Below are 20,861 nucleotides of genomic sequence, written 5' to 3'. Positions count from 1 at the left end.
TGAGTTAATAATGACAAACACATTTCGGTAATATTTATTTTAGTTAAGTTTAAGCACACATTGTGTTAAATGGTCCAGAAAAGTTTTACTATCATGGAGTTCCTTGTGACAAGTGCACATAGTTAAACATAATGGAATAGAGGAGCGTAAACTGTTTGAAGAATGTGGTCTAGTAACAGAGTAAAGAATTGAGGGAAGACTCTGGTCCCAGTGTGTGAGGTAGTCTGGAAGAAGAGTGATCACTCTTCATGTCCTTCATAGCCATCAGGGAGGGCATTTACTTCAGGGTTGTGGAACAGGCTCTTGTTGCCATCACCCCATGGGAAACGCTGGTGAGAGACAAGAGTTAAGTTAACATAATGACAAATTCAACTAACAGGGAGCACATTAAAATGTGTAAATACTCTAGGCAAAATTACAAAGACGATAATACCAACTATACAATCAGAGGTGGTTTGCAACAACTGGATGCATTTAGTATTTTTCCATAAAACATTTTAAAACTTGAAACAGACCTTGCTGCGAATGCGAAGGTGGCTGTAAGGTACGAACTCAGGTTCCACATGGTGTGCAGCATGTTGCTGCATCTTCAGGTACATGTTCAACATGCACACTGCAACCCCCGGAAGTGCAACTACAAAGGAGAGGATCTTCCATGTTCTGGCTGGAGAAGAAACAAAGAACAAAATGAATTTGATGAGTAACACTGAAGCAAAGGCTTTATATACACTTAAGCAATACATTTGATCTTTATTCAGTTTTTTACATTTTGATGTAACAGATACATGTTGAGAACATGTTTATTTGATCTCACTGGAATGCCAAATCTAACTTCACGTTCCTTTTAATGTGTGCACAGGGGTACAAACCATGGAGATCAAGTATCTCAATCTCTGCGTGTGTCAATGTCAAAAGCAACCAAACCACCAAAGTGCAGGTTTTGTACTGTTGAGTTGCCATTTCCAAAGAACCTCTGACTTTGTTCCTGCTTGTTGTAGCTAATGTAAGTTAACTAGCAAGCTGCGTGAATGCTGTTGCTAGCTAGCATTTTCAGTAAGCCCTTGTTGATACTAACCAGAAGGCCAAAACTAGATAACTAGCAATATAATTAAATCACAATGGATTCATTTTTGAAAGAAGCAGCTGCCTGTTAGCTGTTGAGTCAGTGGAGAAACTAGCTAGCCATGTTGTGCTAAATGACGACGTGGACCGTTTAGCTAACATAAGCTAGAAAGCAAACTGGCAGTATGGGAAATTGGAGTGAATTAAATGTTTTATTCGTCATTATTTATTGCTAGGTAGCCATCTTGGTAAAGCATTGTGCTGCACTTACCACCCAAATCGTTTCATATGAAATGTGTGACTAGCTAGCTAACTAAACTGAGCCAGGCAAAGTTAGTTTGCTAATGAGCATGTGCACAGTATTAAACTGAACACAACCCCCAAAAAATTATCCTATATTTTTTTTATATACAGCTTTGCTTAGTTAGAATAATTCTGATGAAATGGGGGTGGATTACACTGGGAAAAGTGCCCTCTAATTTCTCTTGACTTCTCGGCTCCCCACGTGGAGGTTTGTGCTCTCCGATTGGCTCAAAGTCAAGTTCTCCGCCACTGACAAGCGTTGTGATTCTACAAGTAGAAAACGGCAGGTTCGTTGGTACCAGGTCGATACGCAGTAGGGACGTCTTGTTCTTGAAAGAGAAGGAACGGCCTCCTACTGCGCTAAGGACTTGCAGGCGCGCAGCTCCCCCGGGACTGCCATGCATACATGCTGACCAGACCGGACACGTCGCGTGCGCCGCAAAATAAATATAGAAATCCATGTTATTCAATTATTGCGCCAATGAGCGTCTGCGACGCCAAGTGCTAAAATATAAGTCATTCCTATTTCTGACGCAGATCGCGCTGAAAGTCCTGCCTCTCCCATCTCATTGGTTTATAGAAGCAGGCACCCACGTGCCATCTCATTGGTTATACCCACGTGTGTGATTGAAAGACGAACTTTGTTGCCGTGGTAATACTATGAAAGTTTAGATGGATCACCATATAAATTCAAATATTAAAAAGCCTGGAAGGAGGAGAGATGACTAGAAACGATTCGGTTGGCTGTTTGTGTGGTTTAATTGTCGGAGTAGAGGTCCTTGTACATTTTAGGTAAAATAACTCAATGTTTATATCCCAGGACAAATTAGCTAGCAACAGTAGGCTAGCTAAATAGGACAAATTAGCTAGCAAGTGCAAGCTAACTAGCTAAATTGCCATACATGTTTAATGCTTTTCGACCTGTCCCCAAATTAATGTCATTGGTTCAGAGTTTGTTTTGATATTTTAACCTGCGTGTCGTGATCGCGTTTGATGTAGGGGGACAAAATAAATGTGCTCACGCGCGCAGACGGTTTGGGTTCCAGAAATATCAGCCCACAGAGAAGCACGAGATTGCACTTCAGTCAACTTCCTAGTTTTCCCCTTTAACACTCAACGTTTCCCTTCGAATTAATGCAATATTAGCCACTTTCAATTAAAACATACCAAAACAAAAACTAACTATGCAAGAGATTTTCTTGTATGCAGAGGGTATTGGAGTAGGATTCTATTGCATTGAAAGATGTAACAGTATAACTTTAAACCGTCCCCTCGCCCCGACACGGGGTGCGAACCAGGGACCCTCTGCACACATCAACAACAGTCACCCACGAAGCATCGTTACCCATCGCTCCACAAAAGCCGCGGCCCTTGCAGAGCAAGGGGAACCACTACTTCTAGGTTTCAGAGCAAGTGACGTAACCGACTGAAAGGCTGCTAGCTCGCACCACCGCTAACTAGCTAGCCATTTCACATCCGTTACAAAGGCATGACTCAGGCCCATACTCTATACAGACTGTTGAGCCATAACCAATCAGAGCTGCAGTATCGTCACCGTAAGGATGGTGCCAGGTTTCCTCCAGATGTGACGCTTGGCATTCAGGCCAAAGAGTTCAATCTTGGTTTCATCAGACCAGAGAATCTTGTTTTTCATGGTCTGAGAGTCTTTAGGTGCCTTTTGGCAAACTCAAAGTGGTCCGTCACCTGCCTTTTACTGAGGAGTGGCTTCCGTCTAGCCACTACCATAAAGGCCTGATTGGTGGAGTGCTGCAGAGATGGTTGTCCTTCTGGAAGGTTCTCCACAGAGGAACTCTGGAGCTATGTCAGTGACCATCGGGTTCTTGGTCACCTCCATGGCAAAGGCCCTTCTCCCCCGATTGCTCAGTTTGGCCAGGCAGCCATCTCTAGGAAGAGAGTCTTGGTGTCTCCAAAGTTCTTCCATTTAAGAATGATGGAGGCCTGTTATCTTGGGGACCTTCAATGCTGCAGACATTTTTTGGTGTCCTTCCCCAGATCTGTGCCGACACAATCCTGTCTCGGATTAAATACTGTTAATTCCTTTGACCTCATGGCTTGGTTTTTGCTCTGAAATGCACTGTCAACAGTGGGACTTTATATAGCCCGGTGTGCCCCTTTCAAAATAATTTCCAATCAATTGAACTTACCACAGGTGGATTCCAATAAAATTGTAGAAACATCTCAAGGATGATCAATTTGAGTCTCATAGCAAAGGTTCTGAATACTTATGTAAATAAGGTATGTTTTTTTACTTATACATTTGCAAAAATGTCTAAACTTGTTTTCGCTTTGTCATTATGGGGTAGTGTGTGTGATTTAAATAAAACATTTTCCTCAATTTTAGAATAAGGCTGTAACATAACATTTTGAAAAAGGGAAGGTGTTTGAATACTTTCCGAATGCACTATCCAAATAGTCAGATTTCATAACCCAATATATCCGATCATAAGCACAGAGCTCTGACATAACGGTGCATGTTTCTCATAACAACTTGAGGATTTTACATTTTATGGTCGTTGTCTTCAAAGTTGTTTCTGCCGGTCGCAAAAAGCTAAATTAGCATGCCGAGCTGAAATAAAATGTAAGGTATTGAAAATAAAACGCTTGGTACACACTCAGTGCTCAGTTGACATTTCACAGAGATACTCAAATGTGAGAAACGTTAAAAATAACAGGAATTTCAAATTAATATGAAAATACATAGCATGTCTCAAATCAATATCCATCTTACCTCTGTTTTATGTCCTGCGGATTCGAGAAGAAAGATGAGTTCAACGGGAAAGTAAGGCTACTGGCTACCAGTCAGGCTTAATTCTTGCACAGAATACATTTTCCAGATTTTTGACCACTTTTTCTCTTGCCTCCATTGAGTTACTCAACCTAAAGCTGGCCATCCTACAAGCGTAAAAACTCTTAAGGTAACCATGATTGCATTCTGACCATTGTTCCCTCTAAGCTGCGTGCGGGCACGCAGTAATCGAACCCACAAATGCTGATGCTCCAGATACTCAACTAGTCTAAAGAGGGACAGTTTTATTGCTTCTTTAATCAGAACAGTTTTCAGCTGTGCTAACATTAATTGCAAAAAAGGGTTTTCTAATGATCAATTAATCTTTTAAAATGATAAACTTGGATTAGCTAACAACGTGCCATTGGAACACAGGAGTGATGGTTGCTGATAATGGGCCTCTGTACGCCTATGTAGATATTCCATAAATAAACATTAAAAGCATTTTCCAGCTACAATAGTCATTTCGAACATTAACAATGTCTTCACTATATTTCTGATCAATTTGATGTTATTTTAAATGGACATTTTATTTTTCTTTCAAAAAGAAGGACATTTCTAAGTGACCCCAAACTATTTAACGGTAGTGTATATGTAACGGATGTGAAATGGCTAGCTAGTTAGCGGTGGTGCGCGCTAATAGTGTTTCAATCGGTTACGTCACTCGCTTTGAGACCTTGAAGGGGCCGCGGCCTTTGTGGAGCGATGGGTAACGATGCTTCGTGGGTGTCAGTTGTTGATGTGTGCAGAGGGTCCCTGGTTCGCGCCCGGGTCGGGGCGAGGGGACGGACTAAAGTTAAACTGTTACATTGATGCTGTTGACCCGGATGACTGGTTGCTGTGGAAAAGGAGGAGGTCGAAAGGGGGGTGAGTGTAACGGATATGAAATGGCTAGCTAGTTAGCGGTGGTGCGTGCTAATAGCGTTTCAATCGGTTACGTCACTCGCTTTGAGACCTTGAAGTAGTGGTTCCCCTTGCTCTGCAAGGGCCGCGGCTTTTGTGGAGCGATGGGTAACGATGCTTTGTGGGTGACTGTTGTTGATGTGTGCAGAGGGTCCGTGGTTCGCGCCCGGGTCGGGGCGAGGGGACGGACTAAAGTTAAACTGTTACATTGATGCTGTTGACCCGGATGACTGGTTGCTGCGGAAAAGGAGGAGGTCGAAAGGGGGGTGAGTGTAACGGATGTGAAATGGCTAGCTAGTTAGCGGTGGTGCGTGCTAATAGCGTTTCAATCGGTTACGTCACTCGCTTTGAGACCTTGAAGTAGTGGTTCCCCTTGCTCTGCAAGGGCCGCGGCTTTTGTGGAGCGATGGGTAACGATGCTTTGTGGGTGACTGTTGTTGATGTGTGCAGAGGGTCCGTGGTTCGCGCCCGGGTCGGGGCGAGGGGACGGACTAAAGTTAAACTGTTACATATACACCCCCCCAAATTAGTTGATTCAGCCACACCCGTTGCTGACAGGTGTGTATATATAGAAAAATATATATACACAAAAAAATTGTACAAAAATTGAGGATACCGCCATGCAATCTCCATAGACAAATTGGCAGTAGAATGGCCTTACTGAAGAGCTCAGTCACTTTCAACGTGGCACCGTCATAGGATGCCACCTTTTCAACAAGTTAGTAAATAATTTCTGCCCAGCTAGAGCTGCCCCGGTCAACTGTAAGTGCTGTTATTGTGAAGCTCACAACAGGGACGCCGAGTGCTGAAGCGTGTAAAAATCACCTCTCCTCGTTTGCAACACTCCCTACAGAGTTCCAAACTGCCTCTGGAAGCAACGTCAGAACAAGAACTGTTCGTCTGGAGCTTCAAGAAATGGGTTTCCATGGCCGAGCAGCCGCACACAAGCCTAAGATCTCCATGCACAATGCCAAACGTCGGCTGGAGTGGTGTAAAGCTCGCCACCATTGCTCTCTGGAGTGATGAATCACGCTTCACCATCTGGCAGTCTGATGGACAAATATGGGTTTGGAGGATGGCAGGAGAATGCTACCTGCCCCAATGCATAGTTCCAACTGTAAAGTTTGGATGTGGAATAATGGTCTGGGGCTGTTTATAATTGTTTGGGCTAGGCCCCTTAGCGTTAAGATTTCCCTGCACTGGAACTACAACATACAATGACATTCTAGATGCTTCTGTGCTTCCAACTTTGTGGCAACAGTTTGGGGAAGGCCCTTTCCTGTTTCAGCATGACAATTCCCCTGTGCACAAACGAGGTCCATACAGAAATTTGCCAATCAGTGTGGAAGAACTTGATTGGCCTACACAGAGCCCTGAACTCAACCCCATCAAACACCTTTGGGATGAATTGGAACGCCAACTGCGAGCCAGGCCTAATCACCCAACATCGGTGCCCTACCTCACTAATGCTTGTGGCTGAAGGGAAGCAAGTCCCGGCAGCAATGTTCCAAAATCTAGTGGAAAGCCTTCCCAGAAGAGTGGAGGCGATTATAGCAGCAACGGGGGGACCAACTCCATATTAATGCCAATGATTGTGGAATGAGATGTTCGATGAACAGGTGTCATAGTTTAGGTCATGTAGTGTTACTAGCCATCTGGCTAGTATAGGATGGGTATAGGTGGGACTTGAATTGCCAACAACTCCTGTGTATGTGGTTGATTTGCCAAGTTCCTGTAGCTAACGTTAACTTAGCTAGTTACATTAGTAAAATTCGCTGTTATGCTGTCTCGCGCTAACGTTACGTTAGCTAAAGTTAACTAGCAAGGTCACTACGTTATCATGTCCTTCAAACAACTTTATGGCTTGTCATTACTAAATCGCTTCATTTGAGAAATGTTTGTGTGGGCTTACCTGTTTGCTCCCCATGACTATGGGCCGCTGAGGCAGAGAGTTGACGGGTCTGGATAATTGAGGACCGTAGGAGAGCTTGCGAAATTCTTCCAAAAGACACCATTTTCGCTGTCTTTCTGACCGATCAGATGAACGGAAGTGATGTAGGGGGAAACGTGCTCTTCTAATGGGGCTCCACGGTAGACGCTCAATTCAGAGCGTACCCAGGGTAGCTGTCACATTCAAGCCAATCACTGCGCAGCATAATTTTTTTGCGTCAAACCAATCAGTGCGTAGAATTTTATTCCGCACAACATGAACATGGAGCCAACTGGTAAGTAGCTACAGTAATTTCACCGTTGCATACATTTAGCTATATCCATTTCCTACATTTATTAGCGATTGTAAGTAACACAAAAATATTAATGTAAAAACGTAATTGTAAAATGAATGGTAAACTAAGGCTAAAACTACTCAGTAGATTAGCTATAACTAGCTACCTTTGCTGCAAGGTAACTAGCCATGGGCGAACCTAGGAGACTGTTTTGCGTTGTGAATACTTGCTGAGCTATACGGTAGCTCTTGCCCATTCATCATGACTGTTTTAACTATCTAGCTAACTAGAACATACAGCTAACTTGCTAGTTATGTATGATATGCCAGGACTGTCACAGCCTGACAAGCTTAGTATCAACCAATTATCAAACCCTTAATTGGCTTATTAATGTGTTACTGCTGGGTTGGAACAACATGTTCAAACATCTCCAAGACCAGGAATAATAATAAACCTTGATTTACTGGTGACCAAGGACGTGTTTTAATTGCAGACAACATAAGCCCCGAGGAGCAGGAGATGATACAGCTGGCAGAGGATGCAGAGAGGAGTGCTGGTACGTAGATGGCTCTACCCAATAAATTAACTAAAGAAAGGCAGCCTATCTCCTGTTTCTGTAGCGCTAGGCTGCTTGATGTGCAAGTACAAACCCTGGACAGGATGTTAGTCTTGCAGGGCCTTGAATACCTTAAACATATGGCGTGTCGTCCCTACTATGTTGTCCATTATTTCCAGATAATGTAGATGGTCTGTGTTTATCCCTTAAGAATAGTATAGGTTAATGCTGTAGGCTACATACCAGAAAAGCATGGATTAAACACTTTTTTTGTGTGGATTTAAACACTTTTACTTCTCTTTTGAAAGCATTCAAGTGATGGGGATTCTGGGCATTACGGGTTAAAAAAGGACGTACAGCATCAGTTTGAAGGAGATTAAGAAGCGTACTGATGGGCCAGAGAAAATGTCAGCCACAGCCCTCTGCAACTACCTGAGGGTATGTTGTTATTACTACTTTTGTCACCACATGGTGCTCATATCCATGTCTATGCTCAATGACATTTTTTTTTTTTTTTAATTTATAAATGTATACCACCTTTTTTTTTTTTTTAGTACATTGTGTGAAGTTGAGTGTAGGGCCATGTAGGGACAAGGAGTTAATTGGTGTGCTGGGCATGTCTGCATCAGTAGATGCAATTATTGGTGACATGGCCCGAGAGGAAAAAATGGCAGTCAGGAATAACTGTATATATCATAAGTAAAAAATAAAAATAAATTTAAGTGTTTGTCTCTCTGTGTAGGATAGCAGCTGCATAAGAGTTCTTATGAATGTAACGTGGTTCATGGTCTGTTATGCCTTTGACATTTTTTTTCACTTTTATCTTGCTGCCTACACACTGGGCACAGATGTCAGTTAAAAATCTAGTTTTGATTGACATTTGGTTGAGTTGTCAATGTGAATTCAACGTGAACCCTAACGAAACATTTCACCATGTCATTGGATTTAGGTTAAAAGTTGAGTGGGAGAAAAAAAGACCAAATGCCCTGACGTTGATGGCTTTTTGCAAATCCAGTTCAGTTTCCATCTTGATTCTACACCATCACTGATTTTCACGGTTTAAATGTGGAAACAATGTTGATTCAACTAGTTTTCACCCAGTGATACTTTGTCCCTTATGCCTGCTTTTACAATGTTTTTCATTGTTGCCAACAGATTTCCCCATTATGTGGTGTTGTGATATCCCTCTTGTCCTGATGTGCATTGTCTCAGCCTATTTTGTCCCTTGGCTGTTATCTGCCCTTACCAGTGTTTGTACCATTTTTGTGTTGTTGCCATAGTTCTCCCTTCATATACTGCCGAGGCGCACAGGGTACGGCCAGTGGCAAGCCCTTTAGCACTGTATTTTGTAATACATTTAATTTCATTGTCTACACAGAAATGGACTACTTAAAATACCCGAGCTCTGAAGCAAGCTTCCAGAAAATTGGAACGGAAATGGCCCCACACCAAACTGGAAGTCTTCCGACTAGCTTGGAAAGACAGTACCGTGCAGTATCGAAGAGCCCTCACTACTGCTCGATCATCCTATTTTTCTAACTTAATTGAGGAAAATAAGAACAATCCAAAATTTATTTTTGATACTGTCGCAAAGCTAACTAAAAAGCAGCATTCCCCAAGAGAGGATGGCTTTCACTTCAGCAGTAACAAATTCATGAACTTCTTTGAGGAAAAGATCATGATCATTAGAAAGCAAATTACGGACTCCTCTTTAAATCTGCGTATTCCTCCAAAGCTCAGTTGTCCTGAGTCTGCACAACTCTGCCAGGACCTAGGATCAAGGGAGACACTCAAGTGTTTTAGTACTATATCTCTTGACACAATGATGAAAATAATCATGGCCTCTAAACCTTCGAGCTGCATACTGGACCCTATTCCAACTAAACTACTGAAAGAGCTGCTTCCTGTGCTTGGCCCTCCTATGTTGAACATAGTAAACGGCTCTCTATCCACCGGATGGATGTGTACCAAACTCACTAAAAGTGGCAGTAATAAAGCCTCTCTTGAAAAAGCCAAACCTTGACCCAGAAAATATAAAAAACTATCGGCCTATATCTCCCATTCCTCTCCAAAATTTTAGAAAAAGCTGTTGCGCAGCAATGTATACAATGTATACGAAATGCTTCAGTCTGGTTTTAGACCTCATCATAGCACTGAGACTGCACTTGTGAAGGTGGTAAATGACATTTTAATGGCGTCAGACCGAGGCTCTGCATCTGTCCTCGTGCTCCTAGACCTTAGTGCTGCTTTTGATACCATCGATCACCACATTCTTTTGGAGAGATTGGAAACCCAAATTGGTCTACACGGACATATTCTGGCCTGGTTTAGATCTTATCTGTCGGAAAGATATCAGTTTGTCTCTGTGAATGGTTTGTCCTCTGACAAATCAACTGTATATTTCGGTGTTCCTCAAGGTTCTGTTTTAGGACCACTATTGTTTTCACTATAAATTTTACCTCTTGGGGATGTCATTCGAAAACATAATGTTAACTTTCACTGCTATGCGGATGACACACAGCTGTACATTTCAATGAAACATGGTGAAGCCCCAAAATTGCCCTCCCTGGAAGCCTGTGTTTCAGACATAAGGAAGTGGATGGCTGAAAACGTTCTACTTTTAAACTCGGACAAAACAGAGATGCTTGTTCTAGGTCCCAAGAAACAAAGAGATCTTCTGTTGAATCTGACAATTAATCTTGATGGTTGTACAGTTGTCTCAAATAAAACTGAAGGACCTCTGCGTTACTCTGGACCCTGATCTCTCTTTTGACGAACATATCAACTGTTTCAAGGACAGCTTTTTTCCATCTACGTAACATTGCAAAAATCAGAAACTTTGTCCATTTTCTGTCCAAAAATTATGCAGAAAAATGAATCCATGCTTTTGTTACTTCTAGGTCCGACTACTGCAATGCTCTACTTTAAAGCACTAAATAAACTTCAGTTAGTGCTAAATACAGCTGCCAGAATCCTGACTAGAACCAAAATATTTGATCATATTACTCCAGTGCTAGCTTTCCTACACTGGCTTCCTGTTAAGGCAAGGCTGATTTTCAAGGTTTTACTGCTAACCTACAAAGCATTACATGGGTTTGCTCCTACCTATCTTTCCGATTTGGTCCTGCCGTACATACCTACACGTACGCTACGGTCACAAGACGCAGGCCTCCTAATTGTCCCTAGAATTTCTAAGCAAACAGCTAGAGGCAGGGCTTTCTCCTATAGAGCTCAATTTTTATGGAATGGTCTGCTTACCCATGTGAGAGACGCAGACTCGGTCTCAACCTTTAAGTCTTTACTGAAGACTTATCTCTTCAGTAGGTCATATGATTGAGTGTAGTCTGGCCCAGGAGTGTGAAGGTGAACGGAAAGGCTCTGGAGCAACGAACCACCCTTGCTGTCTCTGCCTGGCCGGTTCCCCTCTCTCCACTGGGATTCTCTGCCTCTAACCCTATTACAGGGGCTGAGTCACTGGCTTACTGGTGCTCTTCCATGCCGTCCCTAGGAGGGGTGTGTCACTTGAGTGGGTTGAGTCACTGACGTGGTCTTCCTGTCTGGGTTGGGCCCCCCCCTTGGGTTGTGCCGTGGCGGAGATCTTTGTGGGCTGTACTCGGCCTTGTCTCAGGATGGTAAGTTGGTGGTTGAAGATATCCCTCTAGTGGTGTGGGGGCTGTGCTTTGGCAAAATGGGTGGGTTATATCTTGCCTGTTTGGCCCTGTCTGGGGGTATCATCGGATGGGGCCACTGTCTCCTGACCCCTCCTGTCTCAGCCTCCAGTATTTATGCTGCAGTAGTTTGTGTCGGGGGGCTAGGGTCAGTCTGTTATATCTGGAGTATTTCCTGTCTTATCCGGTGTCCTGTGTGAATTTAAGTATGCTCTCTCTTTCTCTCTCTGAGGAGTTGAGTGCTAGGATCATGCCTCAGAACTACCTGGCATGATGACTCCTTGTCCCCAGTCCACCTGGCCGTGCTGCTGCTCCAGTTTCAACTGTTCTGCCTGCGGCAATGGAACCCTGACCTGTTCACTGACCTGTTCACTAATCTCGACCCGGCACAGCCAGAAGAGGACTGGCCACCCCTCATAGCCTGGTTCCTCTCTAGGTTTCTTCCTAGGTTTTGGCCTTTCTAGGGAGATTTTCCCAGCCACCGTGCTTCTACACCTGCATTGCTTGCTGTTTGGGGTTTTAGGCTGGGTTTCTGTACAGCACTTTGATATGTAAGAAGGGCTATATAAATACATTTGATAACGATGGTCAAACAGTTTTATTTTTGTTTCATCAGACCAGAGGATATTTCTCCAAAGTACAATCTTTGTCCCCATGTGCAGTTGCAAACCGCAGTCTGGCTTTATGGTGGCTTCTTCCTTGCTGAGCGACCTTTCGGGTTATGTGGATATGGATACTTTTGTACCCGCTTCCTCCAGCATCTTCACAAGGTCCTTTTTGTTGTTCTGGGATTGATTTGCACTTTTCACACCAAAGTACGTTCATCTCTAGGAGACAGAACGCGTCTCCTTACAGAGCGGTAGGACCTCTGTGTGGTCCCATGGTGTTTATACTTGCGTACTATTGTTTCTACAGATGAACGTGGTACCTTCAGGCATTTGGAAATTGTTCCAAGGATGAACCAGACTTGGAGGTCTACCATTTTTTTTTTGTGAGGTCTTGGCTGATTTCTTTAGATTTTTCCCATGATGTCAAGCAAAGAGACACTAAGTTTGAAGGTAGGCCTTGAAATACATCCACAGGTATACCTCCAATTGACTCAAATGATGTCAATTAGCCTTATCAGAAGCTTCTAAAGCCATGACATTTTCTGGAATTTTCCAAGCTGTTTAAGTCAGTCAACTTAGGGTATGTAAACTTCTGACCCACTGGAATTGTGATATAGTGAATCTGTCTTAACAATTTTTGGAAAAATGACTTGTCATGCACAAAGTAAATGTCCTAAACATCTTGCCAAAACTATAGTTTGTTAACAAGAAATTTGTGGTGGTTGAAAAACGAGTTTTAATGACTACAACTGTATGTACGTACACACACACACACACCAGTCAAACATTTGGACACACCTACTCAAGGGTTTTTCTTTTGACTTTCCTACCTTGTAGAATAGCAGCGACGACAAACTATGAAATAACACATATGGAATCATGTGGTAACCAAAACAAAGTGTTAAATCAATATTTTCTATTGAGATTCTTAGTAGCCACCCTTTGCCTTGACAGCTTTGCACACTCTTGGCAATCCCTCAAAGCTTCTTGAGGTAGTCACCTGGAATACATTTCAATTAACAGTTAAAATAAACAGGTGTGCCTTAAGTTAATTTGTGGAATTTATTTCCTTAATTCGCTTGAGCCAATCAGTTGTTGTGACAAGGTAGGGGTAGTATACAGAAGATAGCCCTATTTGGTAAAAGACCATGTCCATATTATGGCTAGAACAGCTCAAATAAGCAAAGAAACGACAGGCCATCATTACTTTAAAGACATGAATATCAGTCAATATGGAAAACTTCAAGAACTTTGAAAGTTAAGTGCAGTCGCAAAACCATCAAGCGCTATGTTGAAACTGGCTCATGAGGACTGCCACAAGGAAGGAAGACCCAGAGCCTTTGGTTTATGTCCCAGGTGTTTTTTTAAATAACCAAATAAAGAAATTATGTGAAGTTTTTTTTATCACATGGACCTCAACCTTTGTATCCCCTTTTACTGGGGTTTCGTCCATATCCATCTGCTTGATGAATTCTGCCATACAAAGCCTGCAAAACAAAAGAACATTACAATGTGATTTTCCGCTGCAGGAACCAGATACCTGCATTACCCCCTGGACCAAAACGAACCCTGACAACCTGCACATCCCTATTTCCTGTGAAGGGAGGCCTTCAAGAGGTGTGCCTTGTCTGAGCAAATTGGAACAGAAAGGGGTGGAACTGACAGAGGGTCAATTCATGTATATTTTTGTCATTGATATGAACATTCTGGGCAATACAACCTGTAACAACTCATCTATGGAAATGTACCTTTACTTAAAGTATAGACAACTGAAAAACTTGAGCTCATCATTGATGTGGATACTAACCCATACACCCTTATCTTTCCATTACCTCAGAATAGATTTGTTATAACAGAATAAGGAGATACATGAGTTAACGCACATCATAGAAATGTTTTGTCTAGTCCTGAGTCTTTTTTTAACCCCCGGCCACAGAGACACCTAGGTGATCACTGAGAGATGGCGCCTTTGCCTACTTTACTACAGGGCCTGCGGTAAAGTAACTAAAGGCTCCACCCCTCAGTTCAGAAGATTGGTTCTGTGATTATGGATAATTGTGAGTAATGATGAGTAAGTTCATACCTCCCCCAAAAATGCTAACCTCCCCTGTTATTGGTAATGGTGAGAGGTTAGCATGTTTTGTTGTAGCCTCTAACTTTCTCATCATTCATGATTGTTCTTTATTATCAGGACTAATTTAGAAGTGTTCAGAAACATCTTATTTGCTCACTTAGAAATAATTATTCCAGTCATCATTAACCAATCAGTTACTATAAGGCAAAACATAATCTGAAACAAGCAAGCTGTAAATGCATCCAACAAGTTTGCAGAGTCACAAGGTTGTAGTCACTGCGTGCTAGGAATATGGGACCAAACAATAAACGTTTGACAACTTTAATACATTAAGTGAATTAGTTTCATTTCTAAAACGGTCAAACATATGAAAAAACCCTCAGATAAAAAGGTGACCATCTGTACTGTTGCCGCAAACATTTGATCTCAAATACAAAACGCTGGAGTATAGAGCTAACTAAAAGTTTGAAGAGACTGTATGAGGAGATTAATAATGTATGGAGAAAATACCTGAAGTAATAACTATTTAGATTAATCACCAAGTGAAGTCAAGCACTGATAACATTGTAGATGCTTGTTCATAATCTTTCTCCTTCCTTCATTCACTCTCCTCCGGTCCCTTTCAGACCCAGCTACTATCAACCATGTCAATTATGATGAATTTGAGATTCCAGTGAGGTAATTAACTTATTGGTAGATAATAGACCATCCCTAGCCATCGTACAAAACATTGAGTTTTACCCAGCATGACCCCCTGACCTCTGTCCTCAGGGACTTGTAGTGAAGACTGGTGGTCCTTCCAGGGTAGTTGCTACCCGGCATCAAAAAGGAAACTCAGCTGGAACAGTGCAGAGGAAAAATGTATGGAGCTGGGAGCACAGCTGCTTGTTCCTAACTGTGAGGATGAGCTGGTAAGGCAGTCAGGGTCTGTGGGCTAAAGGTCCATATGAACAACACAAGCTTTGGAATGATGCCAACTGCACCATGAAGTACATCTGTGATGCAAACAGTAAATTATGAATAGTAGACCCATGTTTGCCATGCGCTGTAAGCTATGCCAGTGCTGCTTCACTGATAACGTGATATTCTCAGGGTACAGGATGTATTTCTTTCAGTGACTGTATATAAACATCACACATTATGGCATGGGATTGTACCAGACTGCTGAGCAGAAGAAGCACACAGTGCATAACATAAGTTTAGTCATAGAATGTTTGATTAAAGCTTGGTATGTCAGAATTTAACAACTTTCTTGGAGTTATTATCATCAGATATTTTTCAGGTATTTGTGGGTGAATATGAATAGCAAGGGAGATTTGAAACCGACCAATAACCAACAGAGGCACATATTGGATCTTGACAGTTATTGATTTCAAGAGAAGCACATGCTAGTACAGTACTAACAGAAAGCAGGGAGGTGGGCCACTGCGGGGGGAGAGAAGGACGGGTAAATGGCATGGCAAGTTTAAGGGGGAAATAAGAGCGATTTCTCCAATCTACAAGATGCAGATGACGAGAACATCCGAAAAAAGTTAGTTGCAGAATACAAGTTTTGACTGCATACCTGTCCGGTGCATTCACGGGTGTGCTCAAGCTGCCCCTCCCACAGTAGCAGCCAGTGTCGGTATAGTCCAGCACAGGCCAGCTGTCAGGGTTGGCACAGACAATCAAATCAAATGTATTTATATAGCCCTTCTTACATCAGCTGATATCTCAAAGTGCTGTACAATCATCGTCCTGAACTTCCATAGTGCCCATGGGATAGGTTCACGCACCGCCTGCACTAAGAGACACACGAGGGGCCACATACAGACCGTTCAAATATCCACATGACCATTTTTATATAAAAAATAATAATTTTGAGACCAATTGGTCACATACTAGTATTGCTTTACTAACTCTAATGAATAAGTTACATTTAACAGTATAGCAGCATGGTTGAAATGGAAAGGTGACCCAAGGTCTCATTCTAGAAAACTGACTGTTGTGCCCTTGTGGCATAATGTAAATGTATGTTACATAACCAGCTGTACTGAGGTACTGTGTAGGTACTGGGTCAAATACCTTGCAGTGCACATTGACTTAACTAAAATAATATTTCCTCAGAAGAAACTATGACAGGACAACTGGACATGAATTACAAGAAAACACTGTCATTATACTTTACACTGCTCTGTTACTGAAAAGCATCAAGTCTGCATCAAATCCCTGTCTCAACATACAGTATACCTAATAATACTCAGACTTGCAGATAGAAGGCTAACAGCAGCAGTGTGAGAAGCCCTTATTTTGGTGTTGAAGAGAATCAATGATCTAGCACACAATTTATATAGACTCATGGCCTTGAGGGGCGGGCTTTGGATGATTACCAGAGAGTGCCGGATGCAAAGTACACAATTGTACACAGGTTACTGCACAAACAGACACTTACAGACCTGTGTATAGTGATAAAGGTGCATTGAATCACATTTCAATACTGGTTACATGTTTTATTTAATGTTTTATTTAAGTCATTTTTATCACAATCTATTTTTCAAGCGACAGGATAATATGCATAGAGACAGGAGACTCAGTAAGTCATTGTACAAGGCTGACTGGAGTCATGAACTGGAAATGTGTGGGAATTTAAGCATGTGTTTTGTCATTTACACAGCTGTCTTCCAAAGAACACTGGAATACAGTGTTCTTTAGAAGAAAGTTAGGGGAAAGGCTAAATTTACCTTCCAGAGTATTAGTAATTTATTTGATACAGTAAAATGCTATTTTAACCCTAACAATGACTGCTTTAAGAAAGCAATATTACACTAGAGCAGGGCTCGCCAACCCTGTTCCTGGAGAGCTACCATCCTGAAGGTTTTCACACCAACCCTGTAGGTTCACTCCAACCCTGTTCCTGGAGCGCTACCATCCTGTAGGTTCACACTCCAACCCTAATCTAGCACACCTGATTCTAATAATTAGCTGAACCAGGTTAATTAATCTCCAGGAACAGGGTTGGAAACACCTGTACTAGAGTAGATTACACTATACATCCTTTGTCCTGATCTGATCCACATTCTGATTGTGCCCACATACACTATAGCTGTTACATCTACACATGATAGTAAAACATGTCTCTTATCCATCCACATTGTGACCAGATATCCTGGTCCCTCCCTGTATGTAAGTTATTTAACAGATATTATTTTAAAGACACATATTGATGCCATAAGTCAATGGCATTACCTGCCAATGATTTTAGAGGGCAGGTGGTGATGATTTAAATGGTTTAAAACGTTCACTGTTTCCATCAGTCTATATTTGTAAGGTTGCATCTACACCAGTGTTTCCCAACACCAGTCCTCGATTAACCCAATAGCACACATTTTTGCTGTAGCCCCGGACAAACTCAACGGTTACAATTTTTTTGTATTTATTAGAGATCCCATCCTCACTACTCTTCCTGGGGTCCAAACACATTAAGGCACTTACACAAAACAAAAGACAACAATACATCATATAAAGAATACACCACTATATAGCTACAACACAAAATGTATGATACCACCATACAACAATATTACAATGTACATGTGTGTGTCTGTACCTGTGTGTCCTTTCACAGTCCCCGCTGTTCCATAAGGTAGACTTTTATGTTTATAAAAAAATCTGTTTCTACTGCTTGCATCAGTTACCTGATGTGGAATGTAGTCATGGCTCTATTTAGTACTGTGCGCCTCCCACAATCTGCTCTGGATTTGGGGAGTGTGAAGAGACCTCTGGTGGCATGTCTTGTGGGGTTGATGATTAGATGACAAGTTGAATCCGATGTGCTTGTCCAGGGCTACATCTAAAATGTGTACTGTTGGGTCTACTCTAGGACTGGAGTTAGAAAACACTGGTCTACACAGACACTAATTGGTTTTTTGACCAATCGGCTCGGAAAAAGAGCTGATGTGAAAAGATTTGATGTGATTGGTCAAAATACCAATTAGTGGAAAAATATCAGAATTGGGCTGCGTGTGTAAACGCAGCCTAAGATATCCAGACACAATGCATATCTGACTGCCTCCAGAGGTGGTCAGGAATATCTGATCACAATGTGTCTTCTAATCATCTACACCTGTCTAAAAATATGGGCACAATCGGACCGTGGACATGATCAGGACAAAGGACTGATGTTAGAACCAGGTATAAATGGGGCTATTGATAGCAGCAGTCCTTGGTAAACCAGTTTAGCACCCAAGGAAAGTATTTGAACCCTGAGATGCCATTCCGATTCCAGACTGAATGACACAACCCCTCATCTTATCACTTGTTCTCTTTAGCCTCCCTTCATCCAACATCAGAGGTAAAGTTGGTGTTTCCTCTGTCATGCATCCAACCGCCCTCCTGTTGCTGCTGACTGGTAAGACTGTCACGTTCTAATTATGATTAGAAGATTGTTGCCCCCTTGAACCAATGTTGAATTGACGTCTGTGCCCGGTAACTCTGTTATATGGAACCTCAATGTCAGGAATATGTGCAGTAGTGTGACTGATTGCTTCATCTCTTTCTTCTGCCAGCCTATGTGGCTCATGGTTCACTGCTGCAATTTGTCAGAATGATCAAGTGCACCCAGCCTGAAGTCAACCCCTTCATGTATAATAACTACGGCTGTTGGTGTGGCTTGGGGGGGACTGGAAATCCAAGGGATGCGCAACTGAATTTTATTCAACTTATGTTGGACATCATGACCAGGTTTTTGTGTGTGTGTGTGTGTATATTACGACTGGTGGTCACAATTTCGTCAGCCAGTGATTGTCAAGCAAATAACTGTCGGTCTCACAGTAATTGACCGTTAATTAACAAACACACTAGGCATCTCTTGGCTTCCACACATAGCATACAAGGCCCTGATGCAGACCTTTGGAACATCTACATGCTTAATTTAGAGTTATTAATATAACTTAATTTGTTCGGCTATATGTTTTGATTTTTAATACAAGCTGCATGATGCGCCTCTAATGATTTAAGAGAAGTTGCTTGAAAGGCATGCTTTAGATTGGACCATTATCATGCACCTGTATCGAAACGGGGGCAGCGGAAAAAAATACATGTCATCTATGCACTTAAATAGCAAATGGAGGATGCTTTTCCCTGTGGTTTATTTTCATGCCAGCCAGGTAGACTATACTCCTGTTGTAAAGATAAGCAATATACTTAATATTAGGAAAGTTGAAAAATAAATATAGTAGGCCTACCCTATAGAAAGCTGATACATCTCTTTTTAGTGGAGGCCATTACTCTGTTTTCTCGTGTAATTGCATAGCCTATTGAAATGTTGCGCAACATGAGCTCATGTTTCATTTTCAAATACATTTTCTTTGATGTCAGAGTGATTATAGGGACAATAGTGCTGAGTACCAGGCAGTTAGCACGTTTAGTAGGCTACTAATGACCATCAGAGCTTGGAGAAGCGTAATTACCGTGACTAAACAGTCACGTGGAATTTGACTGCCTTCATGACTCGTGGTGGTAATATGGTCACCACAACAGCCCTGTGTATATCTCAAACTCTTTACTTTTTCCTCTTTAACTCAGGTGTTGTGAGGTCCACGACCACTGCTATCAAGCGAGCAGGCATCTTCCAGATTGCCGTCCCGTCATTGATTATCCTTACATCAATCTGTATAGATTCTCTTGCACTAATGGGCAGGTCTCCTGTTCAGGTAACAACTGAACTCTAGAAACAAAATAATTTGTGGACATTTGCAATAAACAATACAATCTGTCCAAGCTCTATGAAATTGTCAGATGCACTGACGTTTTGTTGTGAAGGTGAGGTTTCAGCTTTGTCTGCTACTAATGTTTATCATGAGCCTAAACCTGTGTCCTTACTCCTCAGCCTCCAGCCACGTGTGCCAGGTCTCAGTGTGTGAGTGTGATCGTGTCGCCACAAACTGCTTCGCCCAGTCGACCTACAACCCTAAGAACAAGAACCTGGACCCCAAAGTCCACTGTCTCTCCTGAGCCAAGTCAAATCTGGAAGCAGCACCAACATCTGAAACTAAATATGTAAACACAACTGTAGATTCACAGAATGTTTATGAATCCTGTTTCATGCATAATGTGTGCCATGTTTGCTGAAACGGAATTTATTTTGCTAACAAAACTGACAACCTGATTAAATTATTGAATGGCACTCTTAAGTGTTTGTTAGTTCTGCATTTTTATTTAAAGCATAGGTGCCCTACTTGCAAACATTTTAAATTTAAACAGTTTATCAGCCAATTTAAATTGTTGATTTACTTGCATGTGACAGAATGCTAAATTGTAGCTGGTCCCATCAGATAAAAAGGCCTATGCTAACTTCACCAGGCGGCCGTGACTATCCTGGAACAAGTTCTGCATCAGCCAATGAAAATTGTTGCTGTAGTTGGCCGTGTTCTTAACATAGTTCAGTCCAACAGCACGTTCTGGTAATTAAAGCAACTATCACATGTATTTGACAAACTGGTCAAATTGCTCACTGTCAAGTGCCTAGTTGCAGTGGTGTGTATTTATGGGTGCCAAGGTAAACCAGGCTTCCCCCCCAAAAATGTACCATTTTGTGTCTGTTTTCATAATTTATTAAAGTAGAAAATAATACCCACTCAGCGTTGCACTCAACTGTGAGTGGTCCTGTCTCACACAAA

The 20,861-nt window shown here is 42.0% G+C and overlaps 1 protein-coding gene, 1 long non-coding RNA gene and 1 pseudogene across 5 annotated transcripts; 1 reads left to right on the top strand and 2 right to left on the bottom strand.

Annotated features, from left to right (window-relative positions):
* Positions 1-22: 22 nt before the first annotated feature.
* On the bottom strand, positions 23-7,231 carry LOC139545535 (cytochrome c oxidase subunit 6A, mitochondrial-like; annotated as a pseudogene).
* Positions 7,232-7,249: 18 nt separating this feature from the next.
* LOC139545534 (phospholipase A2, minor isoenzyme-like) lies at positions 7,250-20,375 on the top strand. Of its 4 annotated transcripts, XM_071353427.1 has the most exons (7): positions 7,250-7,299; positions 7,793-7,855; positions 8,164-8,293; positions 18,513-18,592; positions 18,750-18,882; positions 19,768-19,895; positions 20,072-20,375. In XM_071353427.1, exons 4-7 carry the CDS (start codon positions 18,559-18,561, stop codon positions 20,194-20,196), a joined length of 420 nt encoding a protein of 139 aa, XP_071209528.1. In that variant the 5' UTR covers positions 7,250-7,299; positions 7,793-7,855; positions 8,164-8,293; positions 18,513-18,558; the 3' UTR covers positions 20,197-20,375. The 4 variants fall into 4 exon arrangements, with proteins under 4 accessions (XP_071209528.1, XP_071209529.1, XP_071209530.1 ...); XM_071353428.1 differs by lacking the exons at positions 7,250-7,299; positions 8,164-8,293; XM_071353429.1 differs by lacking the exons at positions 7,250-7,299; positions 7,793-7,855; positions 8,164-8,293 and adding an exon at positions 18,076-18,375.
* On the bottom strand, positions 12,851-18,021 carry LOC139545536 (uncharacterized). Its single transcript, XR_011669084.1, has 4 exons — positions 17,792-18,021; positions 15,770-15,850; positions 14,947-15,139; positions 12,851-13,618 (listed from the first exon to the last, which is right to left on the bottom strand). It is a non-coding gene; the product is annotated as an uncharacterized lncRNA (long non-coding RNA).
* Positions 20,376-20,861: the final 486 nt, after the last annotated feature.

This window comes from Salvelinus alpinus, chromosome 19 (genome assembly GCF_045679555.1).
Source record: "Salvelinus alpinus chromosome 19, SLU_Salpinus.1, whole genome shotgun sequence".
Lineage (NCBI taxonomy): Eukaryota > Metazoa > Chordata > Actinopteri > Salmoniformes > Salmonidae > Salvelinus > Salvelinus alpinus.
This window is presented reverse-complemented; position numbering and strand designations above follow the sequence as displayed.

Bases quoted from the DNA above. Each gene is read 5' to 3' on its own strand.
- LOC139545534 (XM_071353425.1), top strand. From the start codon at position 18,475: ATGACACAACCCCTCATCTTATCACTTGTTCTCTTTAGCCTCCCTTCA. The intron at 18,883-19,767 runs GCAACTGAATTT...TCTTTAACTCAG, and splicing joins ACTGGAAATCCAAGGGATGC to GTGTTGTGAGGTCCACGACC. The intron at 19,896-20,071 runs GTAACAACTGAA...CTTACTCCTCAG, and splicing joins TGGGCAGGTCTCCTGTTCAG to CCTCCAGCCACGTGTGCCAG.